This window comes from Haemaphysalis longicornis, unplaced genomic scaffold, assembly GCF_048455015.1.
Source record: "Haemaphysalis longicornis isolate Haplotype H1 unplaced genomic scaffold, Haemaphysalis longicornis Haplotype H1 scaffold_2, whole genome shotgun sequence".
Taxonomy (NCBI): Eukaryota; Metazoa; Arthropoda; class Arachnida; order Ixodida; family Ixodidae; genus Haemaphysalis; species Haemaphysalis longicornis.
Window position 1 is genome coordinate 8,942,574 of NW_027526295.1, and position 17,097 is coordinate 8,959,670.

Consider the following 17,097-nt stretch of genomic DNA (forward strand, 5'->3'; position numbering starts at 1 on the left):
CGCACAAAAAAAGTATATGAACAACCACAGAAAGACGTCGCATTCATAAGCGCCAGGCGTAGCGCTTGTGCCTGCTCTCCAGTGGTTGCGCGTACTTTTTGAGGGGTTATACGAAGATTTGGATGGCCTACATCAACTAGCCCAAAGCGACACTGTTTCGGTTTCGTCGCACAGATGGAAAGCCAATCAGAGAGAGTATTTTGAACGGCGTACGGCGAAGTTGGCCTCCGAGCTCCTGCTCTGTATATACGGGCGGCGCTTGATGACACCGGCGAAGCTTTCCGACACAGGAAATGCTATCACCTGGGCGGAGTTGCTGATTAGATGAGTTGAATGCCGCCCCGGTTCAATGGAATTGCACTAATAAAGTATGCTTTTGCCACTGCCTGTTTCAAAGTGATCAGCTTTTGACTGCACTTGTTGGCCACGAACATGGAGGAAAGAATACTTTTCTTTCCTCCATGGCCACGAAACTTAGCCGGATGTGCGCTGCGTGTCGGAGCGGCGCAAATCTCCCTTGCTGTGCCATCTGCCGCCACAGACCGCCGGGTCGAGGCTCACGAAACATTCGCGCCAGGCGCGCTTTGTGCATGACTATTTTTAGCTCGTTATCAGGCATCCCTGGTCGCTCGCTTCCGCGTGACGTGCTTTCGACACACGCGGCACCGCGTGACCATGGTCGCGGGTCTGCTCTCACTGGTGCAGCAAAAGACGCTTCTCCAGGTCGCCTCTTCCGCTTGTATCAAGTCTACCTGATTATATCTATCTGCAAAGTTATGTGCTGGTCGACAATTATCGTAACTAAAGCGGCGCTGTTATCGACTGGGACCTGAACAAAACAACGTGCGTCGACGTGGTGTGTTGCGGCAAAGCCAACTTTCTCGTGAATGAGAAATTGGACATCAGAAAGGAAAATTTCTACGGTAATTCCTAGGGCAGGGCTTTGCTTTTTGAGGCTAGAGCAGGTTGCCTGCGAAATAAAAGCTTTGTGGGAAGTATTCACAAAATAATGGGGTATGCGTGGCCTGCAGAAAATAAACAGAAACTGCGCGGCACATAGTGTTAGAATGCGAGGGTATCTATCCAAATCTACATGAGGGAAATATTCGACTTGCAGAAGTGCTAGGATTTGAGGGTAGCGCAGAGGAAGTTAAGGCTGTCGAGACTACGAAAAGAAGATTAGAATGCTGGTGGACGAAGAGCATAAGGGGAATATTGCCTACGACAGTTCCCACCTGTAACAGGAAAAAAAATATTTTGTGCCTGCCCTAAGCAGCGCTAGTATCAAACCAAGAGTGTAAAACATAGGTATATTAGTCGTTTTTGTAAGATGACACGTCACCACCCAGCTACAAAGGGGAAACCAAGAACAATCATCATCATCATTACCATCCTCAGCAATGTGGCTCGAACATGATTAGGCACCTTGAAAAAAGTTAGGCCGTGTCTAGAGTGCCGTCCAACGGTATTATAAGCACTCCACTAAATCGACGACCACCGGCGTTTTATAACAAAATTGCCGTGTCCGGAAGTACATCGCTCTAGATAACGTAAAGCTTGGCAACCTAGCCTAAACATAACATAACATAACCTAACGCACACAAAAAAATCATTTAAAACAGCAAAACTAACCTAAGGCACAAAAATTACACTTCAATAAAATAGTAATAAAAAACAACCCCGGCAAGAGCCGGTCTCGAACCACCGACTTTGAGATCAAGAAGCTAAGACGGAGCCTCTACACTACAACGACAGACTCTTCGGCCGGTGCTAGGCTAGTGTGAAATATTCGAATGTCGTCGGGCGGCACTCCAGCGATGCCTGCAACGATCAGCTAGAGTGCCGTCGGACGGTACTCTAGACACTGCGAAAAAGTTATTTTGAAATTGGCCGCTAGGACAACTGCGTAATTACGCCGAGTGTCATTTACTTTTCATATCATAGGTAGTCCACGCGGTAGTTGTCAATATTGCGAAATTGTCTGCTGTCAGTACAGGAGCTCGCACGGGAAGAAAACTGACAGCCCCATGTTTGTCCGGTAGAATAAAAGTTTTATTCAGGTAATGAACTAGGAAGTACGCTCAATCGGAATTTATAAACGCGTTTGTTTCGTGCATTTTTGCTGTTGCCAGCTCCGCTCATCGATTCTTATTCGCAGAGTCTTAGGACGCTCATTTTCTCCCATTTCTTTTCAATCAAGATCAAGTGTGTGCTCCGCCGTGTGTACATTCGGTACATCTTCTTGTCACCACAGGAAAAACCTCGCGAATTAATGGCCATATTTGCTATGCACGTGACAGTTGCCAGTTCCCCTTCATTTATACCGAGGCTCGTAAAAGTATGTCTTCAGTGACTTGAGCCCGTAATTTATTGCCACTGTGTCGTCCTGGCGCCAACTTCAGTCTGACGTCTTTCAATATGCCTACAATAGATTGAGAGCTGCAGAGTGTTCGGCCGAAAGTTGTTTTTGCCGCGACACACCTCGTAGATGCATGATGTTTTCTTCAGAAGATCGCAGCCTTCAGTAACTCCGCTGTAATTACTTTATTGTTCGAACAGCACGTTACTTCGTAGATAAGATATGTACAGGCAACGTATATCAACACCCAAAACGCGGCCAGGAGCAACATCTTTTGTTGCACCAGTGAGAGCAGACCCGCGAAGATGGTCACGCGGCGGTGCAGTGGCGGCCACGGCAATCGAAAGCAGTGCGCGTCACGGGGAAGCGAGCAACTAGGGACGCCTGGTAACGAGCTAAGGACAGACATGCACTAAGCACGCCTGGCGTGCAAGTTTCTTGAGTCTCGATTCGGCTGTCTGTGGCGGCAGATGGCGCAGCAATGGAGATTTGCTCCGCTCCGACACGCACTGCAATCCCGCAAACTTTCGCGGCCGACAGTACGTGAGGCAACACATTTCAACGAAATTAAAACTGGAACAAAGCAGAATACAAACTTTGTGAGGTTGCTTCATTACGTAAATGAAACAAAAATTGTATCTGCTTACTTTGCGGCAGATGTCGTCGGCAGACGATAGCCTTCGGCCTCGCTCTCTTCTCTCCCCCGTGATCCGCCCTGCTGCTTCCGCGATCAAAACCATGCAGGTTTGCTCAAATCAAATTAATTTTCCCGCGTTTACGGCTCGCGCCATCTACTGGAACCTTTTGTTACCGTTGAACCATGCCACGATGTCCAGGATCGCGCGAGCACTTTTTGCACTTTGGGGTGAAAATAGTGTTTCACAACGCCATTTTTTATTTCCTATCGTAAAGATCAAGTGTACATGTATTTTGAATTCAAAGAGCACCGACTAGTACCAAATGTGCGCCAATATTTTGCCTCAAATTTTTCTAAGGTTTTCTTATGAAGTTTGTTTCCATATTTAATGGTTTGGAGATGTTTTGTCTATAGTATAAACCTCCAGTTCCAGCTTTTCTAAAACTTTTAGTCGACTGGCTGAATCGGGAAACAGACAGACATACATACATACAGACAAACAGACCAAATTTTCGGCTTTAAGCAGCCCAAGAAAGACCATTGTCTTAAGACGAAAACGAAAAAAAGGTGAGTGGCCTTGTGTGTCCGCTCAACTTCCTGTAGCCTTGTCTGTCGTAGGAGCTTTGTTCATTTATTGAACAAAGGCTGAGCTAGGGCATTGCATTTGATAAGTTTGCTGGCTGACCCTTCCGTTTTTTTTAAAGCGCATGAATACAAAAGTTTAGGCATATGTTTGTATTACATTTACATGTCACTGCAACAGTCTTTCTTTCAGAGCAATGCTCGAGAGAGCTCCACCAATCCCATTTCACCAATCGCGATTTGTGATATCACAATTTGCAGTGTGCGAAAATTTATATGGCGGGGGTAGTTATTTTCACGATTTCGGATTTATCGTGTTATAAGCAACAACTGCTGCAAGTGGTATATTTCCTTTCACGACAGTCTAATCTGCTGAAATAGCCCGATGGCTTTTCACGTAGTGTTCTTTTATATCTTAGCATTTTTTCTCTTGTTCTTTCAGGATGTTCTCAGAAAAGGAGATTGAAGAAATCCGGAAGATTCGCATGTACGACATTATTGTTGAAGCCACCGACATTAAACCGCATGAGATCCAGAAGGAGGTGTTCTTCCACGTCAAAGGTACGGAAAACACATGACGCAGTTCACCAGCACCGGAGCGTTCGTCTGCCCGTGGCTTACTGAGCGATACCTAGAGAGGTTTTTGATTCGTGCCATTTTTTACTTGTGGCTTTCTTTTTTCGCGCAAAATGCCATCGCTCCACCGTACCATTCCCTAATGACTCGAAAACAGCCGCCGTTTTGAGGGTGGTATAAAAAATTGGAACGGTTTGCCGGCTGAAGCCACGCAATATCGCTTGGAAGAGGCGCCCTGTCCTACTTCCAAAGCGGTGTCGGATGACTAATCCGGGGTGTACCGCTCAGCAGGCCTTAGAGTTTTACTGGATTCAAAGTACGCACACAGGTTGTTTATGATCGACCTGCCTAGTGATCGCGCTGTAATTCATCGATTGACTGCTTGGTGCATGCGCCTGCAGCACTGCGGGCTCGAGCAGCATTCATTTCTGTTTGTAAAGCGTGGGACAATACTTCGCTGCGGGTACTTGTCAACTGTAATTATGCATCACTCCGTCAGAATAACCGCAGAAACTGTCTGGCGTTCTCCAGACTGCCGCACTTTAGGCCTAACTTGTCGCGTGGAGTTCTCATGACATCAAGCAGTACAGGTAGCTTTCCAAATCGGTACCGCTGGACGAATGCTAGTTCTGAAAGTGTGATGTTAGCTGAACGCACTGAGTTGGCACCTAGCGTAAGGTAACGTTGAAACTGAGCCTTACCACATTCGAGGCAAAGACTTACTGCCTGTACAACGAGCTGCGGACACCGGTCAATGACGTCAGACCTGAAAGAGAGGAAGTTGGGCCGTCGGTGGGCGGTCGCGTACGCAGGCGCGTATGCAGGCATTCCTCTTCTCGGCGTCACACTCTGCGAAAGTCGGAAACTCGGGCACGCTTCACCGAGTCAACGATTTTCCACGTCGTTGTGAAGCGGCTGATTTTTGAATACGCTTCGATGTTATGAACGATGTTTATGAATACGATTCGGGTCCTTGTATTACGAGAACTGTCGTTTATTTCTTTCTTGGGATTACAGGGACACTGAAGTGAATTTGTTTTGGCTGGCACTGGGTAGGCTGGCTCAAATTAACACTTTTCATCGTTTATCCAGTTGATAAGTAGGTAATTATTTTATAAAGCCCGAAAGAAGAAAAAATACCATGCGTGGCGTGCGGCGCCCGCATTAACTAAGGCTGTGACGTTTTGAGGAGGTGCAGCATGATTGGAAGATGTCCAAAATTAGCATTCAAACAAGTTTTGGTTTCGGTTTTGTAAAGCAACATGATTGACATCCGACGTTATCGTTGGAAGGGCATTCTCGATATCTCAATAATCGACATACCGGGCTTCTTCCATGCTGTCGGCTGTAAAATGCCTTAGATAAGACGGCTTGGAATCGTAGCGATAACTAGCCGAGGCCTACGCAGTGGATCAACGCCCTTCGCATCACCGCAGACGCTCAAAGTCCTTGCGCTTTTCCCCCATATTTGGAGCTTGCCTCACTCATGCCTGTATCGTAAAAAGCGCCTTCGCGCAAGGCCAAAGGTCTGCTCATTCTGGCCTGTGCCCACTGCTCGCAATCAGTCGGTGCTTGTGGCAACAGCACGCCAACAAGAACTCGCTAGCGCGTAAGTGTCAGTCTGCGCGCGTTCTGCAAACTCGCTCGTGCAGCAGTGCACGTAACGGCCCAAAAAGCGAGCACTCAGTATAGAAAACATCGGCTGAAAACGAAAAAATCAACTTAAAAAAAAAAGTAAGTACGGGATTCGAACTTACGACTAGCAAAAACATACTTAGCGCTCCAGACCACTCGGCCACGGCGAGCGCTGCCGCTACTGGAAATATAAGGAATATAATGTATAACAAGTTTACACTTTTATTTAGTTTAAGCATTGCAAGCACCTTAGGTGACTATTGTATAGCGCTCGTGCAGTAAGCGTCCCCCAAATTTCCACAATATCTCACGTCTAGCAATTGCATTTCTTAGACAAAAAAGCGTTCGCAGATGTGCGGTTGTGCTGCTGACCGCTGTGCTTGCTCACCCAGCGCAAAAAAGTGCTTCCTGCTCCCTAGTTTTATGCTGTACGGTAAATGTTTAGGTTGATTTTATTTACTTAGTACCAGGGTGTCGAACCGGAACCGAACCGAACCGAAAACCGGAACTGAACCGGTATTTTTGCCGGAACTGAACCCCAACCCGAACCGTTATTTTTTTATCACACTGAACCCGAACCGGAACTGAACCGAAAAAGAAATAACGGTTACCGGTTCATGCCGAAACGGTTCGACCCTCCGTTGTTGACATTGCACAGTCAATGCAATTCCGGCCTTTTTTTCTTTCACGTACCATCAACTTCGTACCCGCTCGCGCACTTTCTTCTCCAGACAATTGAACACTATCACGCTCCATGTAACAAGGGAAATGAATGAGCACCAATGTAGCAATGGTCTGTTGCTGCTGGAAGCGCGAGCGTAGTGCAAGCTGACCAAACGAAATGTCATTCTCCGCAGCTTGCAGGGGATATAAAACGACTTTGCCCTTCCCTAGCTGCAACTTTAGTGGAGCAATCAGGCTGCAGGAGTGCTCCAGTGCGCAGCAGCGAAAGCCCATACCCGATGTGTGCAAACGTTTTGCATTCCATAATTTGTTTAAAAGGTCCGACACCTGCAAATTGTTAATACTTGACAAGTGTGACCGCAGGAGCTGCTCAGTGGCTAAACCGCTTGCTGCTGACCACAAGTGGCTTCGATGTCCCTTACCCACGACCGTTTTTTAGGACAGTACAGTGGACAAGCTCCGTTTTTTACAAGTGTAAATAACAACAGATATGTCAGGAAAAACTGTTAAGGTGCGCACTTAATCCCTTGGCAAGAAACTGCAGGCTTTGACCTTGTCTTGGAAGCAGAAACAGTAATAAAGCAGATGACACGTGCAGAAAGGCAGGCCGGTACCTCACACTGTCCCATTCGCCCAGCGATCATCTTTTCTGTTTGTTCTGCAGTTTTGTCTCTTTCAGATCTGCTTTTTTTTTCGAAGGTGCACTTGTACTGGCTGCCCAACTCGCTACATTACTTCTATTGCTACTCCTTCCGGAGGGGAGTACTGATTTGATTTGATTGTGGGGTTTAACGTGCCGACCCAGCACAGGCGATGAGGCCGCCGTAGTGGAGGGCTCCGGATTAATTTTGACCACCTGGGGATCTTTAACGTGCGCCGAAATTTCGTACACACCGGCGTTTTTGCTTTTCGCTTCCATCAGAAAAGCGGCCGCCTCGGCCGGGAATCGAACCCGCGACCTCGCGCTCAGCAGTGCCTTAGCCACTGAGCCACCGCGGCGGGTCGGAGGGGAGTACTGCTGTGGACGAATTAAAGAGCGTCTAGACAAAAAAGTTCATCTCATTCTCCGCGTGTCAAATTTCCCTTTCATTTTGTAACAGCATAATCTGTTACAAGATTCCGCAATGTAGCCCACGGAACGATGGCCGGGGGTCAGGCGGTACGATGACATACTGATTGTAATGCACACATCCAGTATAGCTTTCGCAAAAGGAATTGCAGTGGTCAGAGCAGTAATGCAGTGACTGAGCGTTAAATAAAGCTTACTTTTAACAAAAGTGTGGCTAACACATTCGATAAGGTGACAGCTAACAAATTATTCAGGGTGACCAAATGATCTAATTCATTGGTAGTATTTATGTGCCTGTAGTAGGATTTTTCTGTTTTGTTACAAATATAAAAAAAAATGGGCGCCATTGGTATTAAGCGCTGATATTTGAACGCGCCAGTACGCAGACCTAAATTGAAGGCTTCAAGGTTAGCGTGATGGGCGATTCCATAGCGACGATTGCGATTTCAACAAAAAATGAAAGGGCAGAAAATATATCCCACCGTCATATCTCTTGGCGGTGGTTTTATGAATAGTCGCTAGGACAACATAAAGTCTGGATGAGAAAGTAGGTGGTAAATCGTCACCACTTCATCTGTTTTTCTAATATCTCGTGATTGTTTAAAGTTTGCTTTGCAATTGCGCCACTGCCCTTGGGGAACAGCAGCATTTTGAATTTTTGTTTGTGTTTTGATTTTACTGCCGCTTTAAACTACTAAATGTTTTTTTTTCTAATTTCAGTGACAATTCAACTCATCGAACCGGTTCGCGAACCGGTTCAAGCTCCCGAACCGGTTCGCGAACCGGTTCGGTACGTGATTTTGTCGAACCGGAACTGAACCGGAACGAAATTATTTCACCCGAACCCGAACCGTAACCGAACCGGTATTTTTTTCGGTTCGACACCCTGCTTAGTACCTATATAACTTCGCGACCCTTCTCCCGCCTTAAAGTTGCCTTAGAGCCTTAGAAGTGTCGCATGTGCAGTTGCGCAGGGTTTGTGTGGAGCGACATGGACTTGGAGCATGATACAGTGTACAAACTAACAAAGTAAAGACCGGCACATTCTTCAATGCACAAACTATCGTGGCTTAGTTTCAACTGAGCGAACTAATTGCGACGACTCGTCCGCGGCCGGTGGACTAAACGCTGGTCCGACTGACTCTGTCGGAAGGTCGGCGAGCCGTCCAGTAGCGCAGTGAAGCGACGTCATCTCCTCCTGACGTCACACGAAAACGCCACAGAAAATGGGCGAGGATGCAGAGAGAAGAACAGCATTTTCGAATTGATTCTTCTACTAAATAAATTCGCGTAAACGCACTCGGAGTCGTCGAAACATGGCCTGCGGACTACGGACTACAATTTGCGCTAGTAACCGCGCAATGTTTACGAATCATTTCAGTGTCCCTTTAATCGAATACGGTTGCTACACGGTATGCTGAGATCCTGGTTAGGGGACAGACATTACGGTCTGGCATTTTGTGCTTTTTGTTCCTTGTTAATGTTTAACAACAACCCAAGAACTTCCATCTGGATGGTATTAAAATTGTAGGCATTCACTGTGTGGTACTAGCAAACCGAATCATTCGCGCCTAAGAGGGACGCCTAGTGAATAGGCCTAGGCCTAGTGGATAGGCTAGTGAATAGGCCTAGGGAATAGGCACAGTTTATACAAACTTAAGTCCTTTAATAAGTCAGTCTAGTCATGAATTCACTGATTAATGAACGTTTTTTTTCTCAGCAGTGTTTATAGCGTTCCGGAGTAGGCAAAAAATTGGTGACGCAAACACGCTGTTTGTTGCCGAGCAAGTTCGCTGCGGTATTTCTTCTGACTAATTAGCGTGCAGTACTCTTGCAAAGACTGCAGTTCGGAGCCAGTGTGCGCTGTGTCGCAGGGGATCCGTGCCCGCAGCCTCGGCAGATCAACAGCTCCGTCCTCGAGCCCTGCATGATCCTGGACGGCTGGGACTACTTCCGGGGCAACGAAGTGGCCTACATTTACTCCTGCCTCGTCCTGGCCTTCATACCCATCAGTAAGCCCTCTCTCGCGGAAGAGAATAACCTCGAACTACGCAGGTGACTGGCGCGAGCTTGCCAAGGTGCCATTCAAAAACATCGAATACCTTGTGGATCGTGAACTTCGAATAGTGACGAAAGCTTTAAATCTTATGAGACCATGTCACGAAGCTGTTGCGTACTTCCGCTTGGTTGTTTTTGTAGACATTGTGCTGCAATTCCATTCATGTATTTTCGGCCCGAGTTTTCTTGGTGAGCATAAGGAAAAGTACCTAACAGTAAAATGAAGGCAGCAACTATAGTCTCCAAAGTATTCATGAGGATGTTTGTGGTTACAGTAAGCATTTTTACTGGCTTTGTTTAACCGCAGGGTGGCGATGACTGTGGCCTGTGGTCTATTTCAGTATGCGCAGGTTTAGGCTACGGTGTCATAAAACTTCAGAACAGGAGAAGGAGGAACATCAAGGCGAAGAAGGAAATGACGATTGGAAAGAACTACGACAAATTATGTAAGCCTGCGGTGTTTTCACCCTTATTCACGTGCATAATGCAAGCTTGAATTATATTGCCCCCGGTTTTTTTTATTTTACTCGCGTGTATTGTTTTGAATAAATTTAGACAATCTAAAAGCAACTAGTTCCTGCTGGGAAGAAACTACAATTATGCGATTCAGTCTTCATCGGATTTTAAGTGCAGATGATAATGGAAATAACGTTTTATATAGAAAAAACGAGCGGCTTGTTCTAAATGGAATTCAGCACACAAGCTGGATAAGGGGCGCTCATTTACTCCGACTTGCGTTGCGCTTCTTTAGTGACGTGCGCTACCTAATATTAGTGTGGCAGCTACTGGGTTTGTATCGTCAGAGCGAGAAATGCTGGTCGAAATGTGAAGGCGCTTTTAACATAAACGTAAAAAAATACCCGGAAGGATAATTAGAAAGACGCGGAAAAGGCGCCACTTGAAATTGATTGGAAGACAGCTAGCAGTTTGTGCGTAAGGTTGTCCTGTCTCACACCCGTAAATATACCATTTGCTACGATAAAGACTTTAGCGGCAGTCTAGCAGTTATTAAAAATAAATCCTACTTTCGATGCTACCGATAGCTTACTTGGAGTATAACTACTCACAGTGATTATGAATAGTACTTTCTACGCTAGGCTTTTTCTTTTCACAAATTGTCGATTGTATTAATAAAACTAAAGAAAGTGCTATTGATATCCAGGCTATTCGAAGGAATGCCCGACAGAGACCGGGGCCATGCCTGCTCTAAACGGGATAAAAAGCGAAGTAATGATTTATTGAAGAGTTTAGCTCCAAGAGGAGCTGGCTACTCCAAACTTTGGAGTAATTAAAAGGTACATGGTTGTCTTAATGAACGACAAGATTACAATCAGTACATTGCAATAGCAATGGAATGATTGATTTAATCGAACAGTAATCTCTACACGATATTGATGCTGTGTGTGATGACTGGCGCATACCCAGCGGGTATGCGCTTGCCGAGTTTGCAACGTTCGTGTGTACTTGTAATGGGCATAGCGTTGTGCCGCACAGCGAACTCGCTGGCTAGTCGACAGCTTCTCCAGCTGGCACTGCGTTTCGACCAAGTTCCGGCATGGGGCCCTAGCGCGTTCCTTTGCGAATGATGCACGTGCAGCGAATCCCGCAGTTCACATAGAAGCTTAGCGGATCTCAGACTTCTCTACGGTGAGTCTCAGCTCCGGCTAGAACAGGCGTTCTAGCTGTACTTGTCAACTAATGGTAAGCACGAGGGTCGCTTTTCATGTTGAGCGCCTCGCGATGCTGCGGCTTTGATTGGGGACGCGATGCCGCTGCGGCCGCGTCCTGCGAACAGAGCCATGACTGTGGCAAAACGACGCCTGTCGGCTTTCCGAAGAAGTCATCGGACACGCCACTTTGGTCTTCAGTTTTGTCATATGTTGTACAGCCCAGTTGTCATCTCGGTGAGCGTGTCTTTCTCGTTGCGCAAATGTCCAGCAGTGACACTTTTCCTTGGAGAGGTGTCCCTTTGACTCCTCTTTGGCTTTTAAACTTCCAATGCTCGCCACGGGGGCCCTGATGCTCGGTGTACAAGGGGTAGCAGGACGTATCCGGGTGCGGCGGCTCGTAGCTGGAGTCAACAAATGCTGCTCAGGCAATTTGCGCTGCGGAAACGGTCGGGAAAAAATGGCAGAGGCACAACACAAGTGCTGCCTATGATGCTATGCAAGCTCACCCAACTTTCAGGAACGCTTCTGTGGTCAGTGCGCATGCCTGCGGCTTTGATGATAGCTCTTCGTTCTCCCGCAGGTCACTCAATACCTTCCGGTCGAACCGGCTTGCTCCCCCCCCCCCCCCCCCCCCCATCTCGCTCACAAAGAGGTCTTCGTGGGGATGAACACTTAGTCACCAATCCCGGCATTTTGGTTTTATCCTTGGAAAGCTGTCGGGAAATGCTGTCCTCCTTCGTTACCAGCAGTGCTTGCACCGTCATGCAGATTTCTGGACATCCAATCGTCGCCAAGGTTACGCGGCCGACAGCCAGACTGTGCGTCCATGCAGCTCCCTAGAACGTCTCAGTCTCGTAGGCTTGTGGCAATTGTTTTTGGAAACGGGAAACGGGAAACGCAATTTGTAGGTGTTCAATAGCTGTCGTCCTGCGAGTCAAGCGGTGTTATCAAACCAGTCTTGTGGCAGACTTGTGTTTCCTTTTCAGTCGATTTTGATTCCGAGGAGTTAATTTTCGTGGTGGGTCTCAGTTCAATGAATGGTTCAGATGCTTCTCTGCCAGGCCTCGTTGATTCCTCAACCGAGACTGCAAGCGTAAGGAAGGTTCCGCCTTTGTGACCACAAGGGGGTGGAAGGACCAGAAGCGCCCGCAGGGGAACCCTGCCGCATAACTTTGACGATGCGTGCTAGCTGGGTGTCAGCAAGTTCCGGTACCCCTTCGTTATGCTTTCAAGGAAAATATTCGCGAACCAATAGGATGGTGATTCTACGTTTCTTTCTACGTCCTTTACTTCTCCACGTTTTCCGTCTTTGATTGGCTGGCTGTCCCCATATCGTCCTTGTCTGCGACAGGTCCATTCTTGCGTTCTTCGGGCTTGTTGTTACCTGGTATGTTCGATAATACATCATTGTCGTCTTCTGCTGGCGCGTATTTGCGTTAAACCTCCTCTTCGGAATGTCGATGTGAAGGAGCCGGCGCTGTAACAGTGGCTTGCTAGGTGGGGGACGGTGCGGTCAAGTCGTCCGTCTTCGACAGGTATCGCTGGCAGTGGCCTCGTTTCATAGGAGGACAGTGTCCACACGATTTCTATTTGGGGCATGGTCATGATTGTCTGAAACGCTTAAAGAAAGGAAGGGAAATGTATCCCGACAGGAAATTGCGGTAGCTAGCTGGGAGTCGGTATAAGGATAGTGACACAGCCGGTGGGCGCTGTCGTGGCTGAGGTGTAGTGGTGTTGGTATGACCGATAGTGGCCGTTGGGAGTTGGTGAGGAGACATACGCTTCGCTGCCTCCCACGATTCATTTTCAAAGCAAGACCTGTTTTCCCTTGTTTGCTTCAGACGTGAAGGAGTGGCTGCACCAAAACCACAAGCGGTTTGTCAAGGTGAAGATTGGCCCCGACGAGTCCCTGTCCACGGTGAACCGCAAGGGCGAGGTCCTCCGCAAGGTCGACTTCAAGTCTGTCTCAGTGCTGGTGGTCGAAGTCACCACAGACATGATCAAAAAGCCCATGTGCCTTGTACGTTCGCCGAGAGACCATGACCTGGTGAGAGATTTCTTTAGCGTGTTTATGTGCTACGGGCACAGATCAGATTATGAGGATGGGCAAAGGCAATCAGGCCAACATGAAAACTTTCATTGGACGCTGAGCTATACCAAGTTCTTTAAATATCACCAATGTTTCTGCATCAAGATTACAGCGTTTTTTACAACTTGTTAGAGGCCATTAGAATTCCAACATGGTAAAGTCGAGCTACTGCGCTAACTGTAGTGGCGATTCATGCCAGACGTTCGGGACCATGGCTGAGGTGACCCGATTATCTCTCTAACAGGTTCTCCAGTTCGACAGCGTGCATTCCCGTAAGAAATTCCTGACAAAGCTAGAAAGCTTCTTGGTGAACAGGAAAAAGACTTTGGAGACCATCAACACGACGCGCGACACCATGCTGTCCAATGCCGAGACCAAGGAGAAGCGGCAGAAGAGGCTCGAGCACTTCTTCCGCGAAGCATACGCTCTGGTATGTGGTCGCGATTTCTTCCTCAACGCACTGCTACAGCCGGCTGGAAACCTCAGCCGGGAAGTGGTGGACGTTGTGTTTCTTTCGTGCAGATAACGGATATTTTATTCATGAGCGAAGCGAAAACGCTGTTCCACGGTAAGTGGCGTGGCGGTATATAGCTCTCACGGTGAAATTAAATGCGAAAGCGAGGCAACTGCTCAATTCGAAGCACGAAAAGGTATCTAGTCGCCTAAAACACTCTTGCACAATCATTTAGCGCCGATATGACTCCCTCATACCTCTGGTTCGGAGCAGACAGAAGGCGGCTACACGCGGTTAACATCGCCGGTGAACCCGGTCATACATACCGCGCACTTTTGGCACTCCCGTAGCTGACTAACCAGCAGTTTGCCAGCTATGCTCAACCCCTGGGCGCTGTTCAGAAAAAAATAACCGTGAGCATCGCATTCGTAGGGAAGGATTTCATTCGGGAGCATTTGTTTGCTGCATACGTGAAAGATGGGTTGCGCAACGTTCTCCCTTCACAACGCATGCGCCGTTGGCGCAAAACAACTGCTTATTTGATTGATTGTAGGGTTTAACGCGCCGACGCAACGCAGGCGATGAGGCGCGCCGTAGTGGAGGGCTCCGGTTTAATTTTGACCACCTGGGGATCTTTAACGTGTGCCGAAATCTCGTACACACGGGCGTTTTTGCTTTTCGCCTCCATCAGAAAAGCGGCCGCCGCGGCCGGGAATCGAACCCGCGACCTCGTGCTCAGCAGCGCAACGCCTTAGCCACTGAGGACTGCTTATTTCCCTCTGTCTCACCTGTGCAGTCAAATGAAGGTCGTCGCAGTTGCACAGATGGCTGCCTGACGGAAGTGTTGACACTTACGAGGCCCAACCGTACAAAATAGCGAAATGTTCCAACGATCCGTCGGCTCATGTGCAGCAAAGGCCCGTAATCGTCTGGATTGTCGATGGCCGCAAGAGAGCTACAGAGCTAACCTGGTTCCACAGGCGCACGTGCGTCGCGGCAATACCGGCGTGTTGTCCCCGGCCACGCCTCGCATGATCATCCAGTGGGCCGGCACGGCCACGTGCGGAACGGGGGTCGGCGTCGAAGACGGTTGATCCCGTGGGTTCGGTGTGCCGTGCCGCGAGCAACATCACATTTTCGCTTTTCTAAGAGCCGATGTGCGTCCCTAATAAAACAATTCGATTAAGCCTGTTCCGCTTTTTCTCCGCGGCAGTATTCTCAAATCCATATGAGTGAAGATGTCTGCTAGGAAACGTCTGACATTAATTGAAAACTGTTCTACATGCCGAAAACACCCACCGTATTCGCAGCCTAGCCATATCCACAGGTATACGCAGGGGAGAACGATTTAACACGACGTACTCCACTTCTACCGAGACACGTGGGATCAAGCTTTGACTAGCCCGTGAGGTGATTGAGACGGCAGGAAACGAGTTACTTTATCCGAGGCTCTGGATTTGGGACACCCCTCTGTGCTCGGAGTCCTGCTATTTTTTACTGAACCAAGGTTTTCTCTTTCCATCTCACTAAGCAAAAACCGTAGCGACATGAGCCTTCTCGCTGAAACTGACCAACACCAGGAACCGCAACCTTTCACGCCCTCATCTGAAACCACTCAAGCGTAGATAGCGTGTCTTTCGTGTGCCACGCCGAGTCAAAGCCGTCGAGGCTAGACTGGCTCTCTTGGATGACTTTCGGTGCGTGGAGAGCAGAAATTTTATAAACGCAGCAACTCGATCCTTTCCAAAACTCCTTCGGCGTCGCAGTAACGCTATTGAACGCAAATGTTAGAACATTTTTTTTTTTGCAAAATCTCACAATGGCGAGGGTGTGTCAGGCAAGCTCACTTCAGTATGGATTATCCTCTGAACCATCTTTTACAGATGAACTTCCCCAACTTTTCCTGCTGAGGGAGGTTCAACTAGCAACGGTTAAAATTTTGTGTTCAATACAGTGGTCGCCTAATATCTTTTCCGTGTTTAAATTGTTGTCGTTTTTTTTTTGTTGTTGTTGAAGAACAGCCTTGTGAATGGTCCACGCGATAAATATTCCCATTAAATTTTCCGCTTCGTGAGGACGGGAGATAATGTTTGAGGGCTGGGTCATAGGAAAAAAATAGCATTTTTTGCTCTTGAGCCTTTAGAGATAACCCGATAAAATGAAGTATGTACGTTTGGATTCCGGGGTACAATGAAGAACCCCCGCCCTCCTCCAAGAGCCGTGGTAGCTTTGGCGCATGGAACTCCAAAGTTTTTAAAAATGAAATGCCGCCGTCATATCTATTTTTTGCAGTATCTAATTCACCCTAATGCAGTATCTAATGTACTACCTATTATGACGGCTTTACAACATTGCTGACATCGCTGGATTTTTAGACTTCTTTGCGGAACTTAAAAAGTCCACACGCACACGCGCGAAGACCACGACAGGCATTACTGCCAGCTAAGCTAGCTTAATGTTGGGCCCAGCAAATATCATTAACAACTAAAAAAATTGCATTAGCATTCACTCTTAGGCAGGCGTCCATGTTACACTCGTTTATATTTCTATCATTAAGTGATGCAGTGTTTTGGCAAGGAATTACCTCTCTGGCTACTTTCGGCTATGCCAGGTGGCTAGAACAACTTTACGTTTTTTGGGGGGTAACTAACAACACTATGTTTTGGACTCCCCACGTCTAGCTGAAATTTCGCTTCACTGTACATAAAAACAAATTTGAACACATCGCGTAATGGTCTACCGCATTTCTTCAATGTTGTAGGCAATTAAAGTTGCCTTTTGTTCAATGGCAACTTCAATGTTCAATGTTTTGTACAATGGCAATGGTTTTGTTCGCCTTGCCACCACTTCAACTCCGCCGCCAGGTCGCCCGCCTCAAATTTTTGTATCTACTGTACGACAACAAAACCGGCCTGTTACGCGAAGATTATCTGCTTCCCGCACCACAAAGGCCATCGAGGATCAATCACAGCAACTCCATACGACCGCACTTCGCCCGCACTAAAATATTTCAAAAGGCTTGTTTTCCTAACACTACAGAACAATGGTACTGTTTGCCCCTCTCGATTATGGAATGTACAAGTGTCGGTGCATTTGAACATGCATTGTATAATCACCTTTTCTAACCCTCTCCTGCTTGGGCAGCGATGCTGCCTGCAGTATTTCTAAATAAATAAAAATAAATAAATGGAGTACATTGCGCGCAAAAGGGCGTATAGAGGGACGAAACGAAATCCATCGATCTCGCTTTAGCCAAAGTTGCTAAAGAAGTCTTAGCCAGTCTC

The 17,097-nt window shown here is 47.5% G+C and overlaps 1 protein-coding gene across 1 annotated transcript in view; it reads left to right on the forward strand.

Moving 5' to 3' along the window:
- The window catches only part of Duox (dual oxidase), a 303,578-nt gene that overhangs the window by 249,203 nt on the left and 37,278 nt on the right, over positions 1 to 17,097 (forward strand). Inside the window, exons 13-17 of the mRNA XM_077697674.1 lie at positions 4,021 to 4,139; positions 9,417 to 9,554; positions 9,942 to 10,046; positions 13,112 to 13,317; positions 13,604 to 13,789. Coding sequence (XP_077553800.1) covers positions 4,021 to 4,139; positions 9,417 to 9,554; positions 9,942 to 10,046; positions 13,112 to 13,317; positions 13,604 to 13,789 — 754 coding nt within the window. The remainder of the gene's footprint in view (positions 1 to 4,020; positions 4,140 to 9,416; positions 9,555 to 9,941; positions 10,047 to 13,111; positions 13,318 to 13,603; positions 13,790 to 17,097) is intronic.